We start from the raw sequence: 9591 nt of genomic DNA, 5'->3' as shown, positions 1-9591 counted from the left end.
GAGACAATGATAGGCTTTCGACCTAAACTGTGCACCGAAGACATACTGTGGCAGGTACAAAATGATATCCTTAACCCAGCGCCTATACGCGCAACTCGAACAGTGTTAGCATTAGACATACACAAAGTGTTTGACAATGTCTCACATCGAGCCATTCTAGAAAACGTATCCAACATGACCGTAGGTAAGAGAACATACACCTATATTACCACATTCCTCAGGGGGCGTACTGCCACCCTAAACATAGGAGATATTAAAAGCAAAATCATAGAGCTCGGCACTAGAGGTACACCACAGGGAGCCTTACTTTCTCCCTTCCTCTTTAATACCACTATGAGAGGCTTATCCCGGCAGCTAAACGAGATTCCTCATATCAGGCACGCCATCTACGCCGATGACGTAACGATCTGGACGTGCACTGGCTCGGATGGAGAAATTTCAGAATCCCTGCAGGCAGCAGCTGACGCAGTGCAGAAACACGCTCGCAACAATGGCCTCAGCTGTTCACCGAAAAAATGAGAACTGCTTATAGTCCGGAACAAAACTCCTGCAAACCCGGCTGCCAATATGGCTGCACACATTCAGGAGCAGGTAGCTGGACAACCGGGCCCGCCCGTTCCTAAAATCAGAGTGTTAGGATTGTGGATTCAGCAAAACACGCACAACCAAGAAGCCATAACACGTCTCCAAACTACAGCTGGGCAACTACAGAACCTTCTCAGGAGGGTCTCCAACCGACGGCACGGAGTTAAGGAGAAAGATGCCTGCAGACTAATCCAAGCTTTTTTTTTCTGAGCCGAGTGGCGTATGTCTGCCCTTACTTACATCTCAGGAAGAGGGACTTGGAAGGGATTAACGGTCTAATCTGAACTTTATTCAAACAGGCTCTTGGGCTACCAAAATGGACTAGTACGAAGGCACTCTTGAGTCTAGGGATGCATAACAACGTTGAGGAAATCATAGAGGCCCACAAATGGGCTCAAACACTTCGATTATCCGGCACACACGCGGGACAGCGGATCCTGGACACCTTGGGGTATCGCCCTGCCTTAGACATCCCGCAACGACACCGGATACCTAACACTATCCGGACCAAGATCATTATCCCCCCGCTTCCCAAAAACATGAGTACTGAAAACAATGGTAGAGGCAAAGCTAGGGCGGCGGCACTCTGGCAATGATACAAAAACCAACCCGCCATATACGTGGATGCTGCTCGCGCCAGTGATTTTCGACACACCATAGCCGTCACTACTGGCGACGGACACACCATCAGCTGTGCGACGGTAAACACATCCTCCATTGTAGAGGCGGAAGAGGCCGCCATCGCCATGGGCACTTCCATCCCGGGCACCAAGATTATTATATCCGACTCGAAAACATCGATTCGTAACTACACCTCGGGTTTCATTTCCCCTCGAGCGTTCAGAATCATCAACAAAGAACTCAATGAGTTAAAGTTGGTGTGGGTACCCGCTCATGCGGGCAACCCCGGTAATGAGGCCGCCCACCTAGCCGCCCGAGCAGCAAGTAACCCGGAGGTGGGCCTGCCCGACCGGGTTGACCGACATGCGGGTATCCACACCTTTAACGAAATGACAATTTATTACCGCGAATCGAGGCGAATATATCCATCCCCGCACGAGACATTGACAAGAATACAGGCCACTAACCTCAGGAGAGTACAGACTAGGTCTGTACTTAGTCCAAAAAGACTAGCTGCAATGACCGGTGATGAATATCCACCAAACTGCAAACATTGTAACGGCCCCCTCGCGGACCAAGATCACATCTTGTGGGGATGCCAAAAGGACCCTCCCCCGAGAGAACTCTTTCGGCGAGCTCCTTCACACGAAGAGTGGGAGATGAAGACGAAAACTTACAACCCGGAAGACCAGATACGGTTGGCGGAATGGGCTGATAGCGTCGCGGCGAAGCCGATGCCACGCTAGCCCATTCCGCTGGGAAAGAAAACTCCATTTAACCTCGATAATAAAAGTTTATTCTCTCTCTCTCTCTCTTGCGATATCGCTGAGCGAGTGGCAAGGGTGAGCGGAGGCAAGCTCGACGTAAAGTCTCTCTATATAAAAAGTAGCGACACGCTTTGAAGAATGCCGCCTCCTCCTCGCACGCCCTGTCCGAGGCGGACGCCGCGTCGGTATTGGCCTAATGGCATCACGAGGTCCGTCGCGCCGCCAGGCGCTGGCGGCGTTTGTTTACGATCGCCGCTCCATCGCCATTTTCGCCCGAGAAGCGTCTATCGACTGGCGAGGTAGCACAACGATAGCGGCGAAGACAGTCGGCGATTGTCGAAATCTGATCAGCGGCGAAACGCGTCGACTTTCATACATGTGTCATCGAAGGTTCGACAGTAATCCCTGGAGGCCGCGTGTCTTCCAGAAAGTACTAAACAGTTCGCGACACAAAACAATCAGATTACATAAGCGTCGGTGACAGCAGACAACATATAGACGCATCAATAACGTTCTAGAAACGGCCGATACAAGCAGGTGCGTCGTGCGCCTAACGATAACGCTTAAAATTTGTTAGCCGGTGAAAAGCGGTCAACGGTGAACGATAAATGAGTGCACGTGTCTCAAGCGCTGTAGGCGGCGCCACGGTCGAGAAAGGAGCGCGAAAGGGAGGAGAAACGAGGAGGAGGGAAGGCGGAGGAGGAGAGTGTCGCTACTTTTTATTAGAGGGGCTTTAGCTCGACGGACGCACGAGGGCGACCACCTCCCCGCACTTCGTCCGATTTAAAATTCACAAAAAGAAAAATAAGAAATAACCTTAGGATGTCCGGCAACCGCTAGGAGCACGCGTGTTACTTAAAACCGAAACTAGCTTTACTTTCCGGGGGCTGCTTCAAGCAGCTTGAAAGTTGAACAGGCGGCGGGTTCCTCCTTCTGCTGGGAGGTCACGTGGCAAGTAGCGCTCTCGATGATGATGCAACCATTTAAGGAACGGAGATTTGCTGCCCTATGGATGGCTATGCTTTCGCTAGTTAAATGCGTCGAACGCAATTGTCCAAAACCCGACGTGTGTTCGCGTGCGTCTAAATGTCGTACAAAAATCCCTCACGTGACCTCATCTTAGGTGCCTAGGGACAGAATCCTTTAGGACTTTCAGAAGGCACGATGCTGGCTCCAAGTGGCGTTGCATCTCTGGCCCACGCCGACCGCGCGTTGTTCAACGCTGGTTGTGTGATTAAAAATTAAATTATGGGGTTTTACGTGCCAAAACCACGATCTGATTATGAGGCACGCCGTAGTGGCGGACTCCGGAAATTTGGACCTCCTGGGGTTCTTTAACGTGCACCTAAATCTAAGTACATGGGTGTTTTCCCATTTCGCCCCCATCGAAATGCGGCCGCCGAGGCCGGGATTCGATCCCGCGACCTCGTGCTCAGCAGCTCAACACCATAGCCACTGAGCCACCACGGCGGGTGCTGGTTGTGTGATGAATCAGCAGTGGGTTATAGCTAGGGCTCTGTATTTTCGGTGTTTATTTTTCTTGAAAATCGGCGGGTGTTTATCGGAGTTTATATTTCTGGCGGAAATTCAGCGTTTATCGGAGTTTATTTTTCGTAAATACCCAATTCTCCGAAATTCTGAGTTTTGAATTATTCTCAAAACCCGCAAATCTTCCATCAATTCATATCTGAATACTATAATATCAAAACACACGAAGCACATTTTATTTTTTCTAGAACATTTGAATGGACAAAAACATATACGCACAAGCGAAATACTTGAACACAGAACACCTTTAATTTTGCGCATAACAACCTTAGCTTAAAGTTCATTGTAAAACACGCAAGCATACTTTGCGAGATTGCTGTCACTGATCGAAGCACACTCCATTCTATTGACGACTCTCAGCTTTGAAAACGCCCTTTCAACGTTGGCGCTAGAAACAGGAAGCGCCAGAAGACGCAGCGCGCAGCGAGAAAGCACTGGCCACTCGACATTGTGAAGTCTCCAAAACGACAGGGGTTTAACAATGTTACGTATTTCATAGCACTGATAGTTCGCAAAATCACCCCGGAGCTGGCTCAAGTCATCAGTTTCAAGAAGCACTAATTGAAAAATAGGCGCATAGGTTTCGAACGCGCAGGGAAGCTCATGCTTCACATTTGGGTTCACAATTTGAACACAGTACCAAAATGATTCTTTTGTGTACTGGAGTTGATCGCACAGGTTCCTCTCAGATGTCTGTCTCCACTTTTCGGCGACAGCAGCGTGGTATCCGTTAAAGTCTGCGACAGTCGTTAAGCGTTGATTCTCGTCAAGGAGGTCCAACATACTTGTGACATCTGATGCGAAGACCTCGGTTGGATCCCGCCATTGACTGATGAGTGCGTGCAAACGAACCCCCAGTATGGGATAAACTTGATGTATCAGGTTACTCTCTGCCTCAAGTTCCTTAATGATTGAGATCAAGGCACACGCATTGGTCTTCAGAAACCTCATCTTAACGAGCAAGTCGTGCACAGCTTCAGGCGATGAAACAAGACTCCTGAGCATTTCACACTTCGTCCCCTTGGCTTCGTCGCTTCTCAAGAAAGACAAAATGGCGCGCTAGTAGTCCAAAATATTTTCTAGAGCTTCATAAGACGAGAACCACCTCGACGAACATGCGGTTTTTAGCGACTTGATGGTGATACCCATGGCCAAGCAAATCGCAGTTTATCGGATAAATCCGAATTGTCAAAAATTTTACCGACGAATGTTTATCGAATTTTTTCGGATAAAACCGAAAACACGGAGCCCTAGTTATAGCTCCGATCACTCAAAAAGCTTGGCTATGGAGGAGGATAACTTGTAATCGTCCGTAGTTCTCTTAATATGAGACGCTTCACACAAATTGGGGTGTGAATGTTTTACTTTAGCTTTACCCTACGCGCCTACAAAATTTGTCCTGACCGTTTCAGGGACCCTTTCAGCGAATAAGCGAAAGGGCCACGGTAGTAGCCATGTTTTTATTTATTTACAGAGTACCTACATCGCCATAAAGACATTACGTAGGGGGGAACAAAACATAACCAGTAATACAGAAAAGCTTTTGCACAGATATACTCACAAACAGAAGCACTACAATAGTATTTAGAGAGAGACACTAGTAATGTCAAACAAACAGGTTTTCAAGATATAGCAAACACATTTGTGTTACAAGAGCACCATCACAGCATAGAATAGAATAATTCGTTATTTGACACATTTACTATATCATTTGATAAAGTATTCCATTGTCGAATTGATTTGGGGAAAAAAGAGTAGTAAAACGTGTTTGTTCTGCAGTTATAGGCTGAGATCTTTTGTTGTTATCACAGCGAGTCGATATGTAATCTGGGTCCAGAAGATAGATATGGCGATCGATACCTGTCTCACTGTTATATATTCGGTGTAATAGTTTAAGCCTTAACTTCTGCCTACGCATGTGTAGTAGATCCCATCCTAAAGTGGCCTTCATTTCGGAAACGCTAGAGTACGGGCTGTAATTATTGCAAACAAACCTTACTGCTTGGTTCTGTAGTTTTTCCAGTCTATTAATGAGGTAATCTTGATAGGGATCCCATATTACACAAGCATAATCAAGTATTGTTCTGACATGTAAGAAGTATAAAGTTTCTTTAACTTCGCGCGTTGCCTGTTTGAAATTTCTGCGAATAAAATGTAACATTCTACTAGCTTTTGCTATGACAGTGTCAATCTGTTTATGCCAAGTGAGTGATTCGGTGAAATAGACCCCTAGATACTTGTATTCCGACTGTATTTCGATAAGCGTGCCATTGATGTTATATTGGTGCTGAAATTTGGATAATTTTCTGGAAAAACTTATGCTACTGCACTTTTTTATATTTAAGTTCATGTTCCATTTTTTACACCAGTTCGCTACCTTGTCTAAATCTGTTTGCAAAGTGTCTATGTCATATTCAGTAGTAATTTCTCTGTAAATCACACAGTCATCGGCAAATAGTTTTATAGGTGATGTAATTAGTTCGACAATGTCATTTATGTAGATTAAAAACAACAAGGGGCCCAGTACGCTTCCCTGAGGAACGCCCGAAGAAACGGTTATTGGTGAAGATGCGGCGTTGTTTAGGACGACAAACTGGGTTCTTCCGTTTAGGTAGTTTCGTATCCAATTTTGAACGTTTTTGTTTACATTTATTGCAGCAAGCTTTACATCTAAGAGTTTATGGGACACAGTATCAAAAGCTTTTTGAAAATCAATAAAAACCGCGTCTACCTGACTATCGTTATCAATGGCTTTGGATAAGTAGTGCTGAAATTCTATTAGTTGTGTGTTGCAGGAATAACCTTTTCGGAATCCGTGCTGGGAAGACGTAAAGAAAGCGTTTGAGTCAAGAAATGCAGATATGTTACTATATAAAATGTGTTCGAATATTTTGCAACATATCGACGTTAGTGAAATCGGCCTATAGTTTTCTGATTTTTCTATCGCCCGATTTAAAAACTGGTGTCACGCTTGCCGTTTTCCAATCTTGGGGAATGAGGCCTGTTTTGAGGGAAAGCTTATAGATGATCGTTAAATACGGAGCAATGATGCTGTGACACTCTTTAAGGACCACTGGGGATATTCCATCAGGTCCAGTTGCTTTTGTTTCATCTAAATGCCGTAATAAAGAATCGACGCCACTAACATCAAATTCAATGTCTGGCATCATATTGCCCTGATTGGCGTTGTTCAAAAGCGAAGTCTCTCCAGTAGACACTAGCGAAAACACAGATTGGAAGTACTAGTTAAAGGATTCCGCCCTCTGATAGTCTGACGTCACAGTTTTGCCATCAATAGTTAAAGATGGTATGGATATGTCTTCTTTTCGGTTTTGTTTTACATATTTCCAAAACGATTTTGGGTTTTCTCTCAAGTCCTTATTTAATTTAACAAAGAAGGTATCTTTCGCAGACTTAATTGTTGCTTTCAATAGATTATTTATCTCTTGCAAGCGTTTCTGATTTGCTAGACTGGTGTCGGCAGAAAACGTTTTATACGTTTGTCTTGCTTTCCTTATAAGTTTACGTATTTCTACGTTAAACCAAGGCTTTTGTTTTTTTCGTTGCCGCAGGTACCTGCATGGAACATGAATTTCGACTAATTGAAGTATTTTGTCCCGGAATGACAACCACAAAGTTAACGGACAGTGTGCGTTTGAAAGATACTGGAAAGTAGGGAAGAAATTTTCAAGTTCGGTCCTAATAGCGGCATAGTCTCCTCTGTCGTAGCTGTACACTTTTCTTTGCGGAATTTGCGGCATCCGTACTCGCTGTATGTTAAGTTCTATGACAACTGCCCTGTGGTCACTAATACCTGGACAAACAGTAACTTTTCATACTAAGTTCGGCTCATTGCAAAGTACTAAGTCTAAAATTGCATTTTCTCGCGTAGGTTCCAGTACGTACTGCTGTAATCCATTTAATCCGACCAGTTCTTCGAACTCTGTGTAAATACGGGACCTATTACCAGCCACACATCCGGCATTCCAGTTGAAGTCAGGCAAATTGAAATCACCCCCCAAAAATACGCTATTAGGCACAAGAGATAGCATCTCAGACAGCAGTCCGAATGAGTCGCTGCTGCCGGGTGGGCGGTAGAAAGTCCCGTACACAACATTGTTTCCTTTAGGTAATTTCACAAGGCACCAGACAGACTCAATCGTTTTCAAATAAAATTTGTGTACTTGACAATGCATTTGATATCAAAATAAATACTCCCCCGCCATGCCCATGCCTATCTTTCCGATAGACAGTAAAACCAGGTGGAAAGATTTCTACATTAGGTATCGTCTTGTCTAACCATGATTCGGTGCCCATCACGATCTGAGGTTTAAGAGTGGCTACTAAAGAGATGAAGCTATCGACTTTGTTCTTTATGCTGCGACAATTTACAAGCAGGACAGAGAGCCGTTCAGGATGCGAGCTACGTGCTGGATTATCTTGGGGCGGACCAGAATTCGGAATGCGTCAATTGCCCCTATTCAGTCGTGCATGCGTCTGTAGTGGAACTGGCGTTCGCATATCGCTATCCCAGACAAACGTTTGCCCATTGATGATCAATTTATCATAACTCAAGCGAACACGATTTTCTTTGTTTTCTCTTTTTTCTTTCGCATAATTCCAAAGCTGACGTCTTTTTTCTTGTACGGCTCGGCTGAAATCTTCAGAGATGCCGTACGAAGTGCCTTTTAGTCTGTAAGCATTTTTAAAGACGACTTCTCTAGCCTTCCACCGTGAAAAGCATGCTATTATGGGCCGGTTTTTGCCTTCTCTGAAAACTCCTACGCGATGAGCCCGTTCAACCGAAATATTATCAAGTTTCATCACATCTTTGCATATTCCACTAATTAGTTTTTCAGACGCCTCCCACGTCTCGTAATGCTCCCTGTCAGGCAACCCGAAAAATACCAAATTCTGTCTACGGCTTCTATTCTCCAAGTCGTCCAGTTTAGCCATCAATTTCTCTTCAATTTTTTCCACCCGAGCAATACGACTTTCTACATTGCTTGTCTTCTCTATTAAGCCCGTAATTTTAGATTCTAATTCACTTTGTCTTGTTGTAATTTCCGTTAACTTCGCGAGCACAGTTTCCTGGCCTGTTTTCGTTTCTAAGAGAATCCTTTCAATGTTTGTCATTTGGTCACGTTCCACTGCATTCATGGGCCCTGGATTTAGCTCTACGTCCCCCGATAGGAGCAGTAAGATCTGGGAAAGCGTCAGACAGCCGTCGTAGAGAGAGAATAGCATAGCATCAACGAAACACAGGCTGACATGTTCAAAGCATTCAAACATTTGTCGCTTGCTAATGGGGCACGACACTCTTAAAAGCATAACATTGCTAGAGCGATAACACTTAGTTCCATTTAGGTAACTGACCTGGTACATGAAGAATCGTGAGTTTGTGCCGAAAAGAGCGCCGTGCCCCAGTCGCTGTAGGCTTGGCTGGTCCTTTATATGGCCAGCGCGCAGCGGAACCGGAAAGGTCCCCCGATGCGCAGATTCCATTTCGATGCGTCGGAGATCGTACACGATTTCCAGCAAATAATCTTGCGGACCAGTGTGAGACACGAGCAGATGATTGCAGATCAGTTGTAGCAGCCGCCGGCCAAGGTTTGGTGAAGCCATGGTCCACCGCCCCGACGACGTTCGCCACGACAGCGAAGAATCTGAGCAGCACCTGGTACCTGAAGAATCGTGAGTTTGTGCCGAAAAGAGCGCCGTGCCCCAGTCGCTGTAGGCTTGGCTGGTCCTTTATATGGCCAGCGCGCAGCGGAACCGGAAAGGTCCCCCGATGCGCAGATTCCATTTCGATGCGTCGGAGATCGTACACGATTTCCAGCAAATAATCTTGCGGACCGTGTGAGACACGAGCAGATGATTGCAGATCAGTTGTAGCAGCCGCCGGCCAAGGTTTGGTGAAGCCATGGTCCACCGCCCCGACGACGTTCGCCACGACAGCGAAGAATCCGAGCAGCACCTGGTACCTGAAGAATCGTGAGTTTGTGCCGAAAAGAGCGCCGTGCCCCGAATGGGTCACGTTCGGGGCACGGCGCTCGTTTCGAATGGGTAT

General features: G+C 45.9%; 1 protein-coding gene across 1 annotated transcript; it reads right to left on the bottom strand.

Moving 5' to 3' along the window:
* Nucleotides 1-5383: 5383 nt before the first annotated feature.
* On the bottom strand, nucleotides 5384-9146 carry LOC119434964 (uncharacterized). Its single transcript, XM_037701961.2, is given in 3 exon segments — nucleotides 5384-7679; nucleotides 7681-7951; nucleotides 7997-9146. Coding segments are annotated over 3 exon segments (1746 nt in total). The 3' UTR covers nucleotides 5384-7354.
* Between the last annotated feature and the right edge of the window lie 445 nt (nucleotides 9147-9591).

This window comes from Dermacentor silvarum, unplaced genomic scaffold (assembly GCF_013339745.2).
Source record: "Dermacentor silvarum isolate Dsil-2018 unplaced genomic scaffold, BIME_Dsil_1.4 Seq349, whole genome shotgun sequence".
Classification (NCBI taxonomy): Eukaryota; Metazoa; Arthropoda; class Arachnida; order Ixodida; family Ixodidae; genus Dermacentor; species Dermacentor silvarum.
This window is presented reverse-complemented; position numbering and strand designations above follow the sequence as displayed.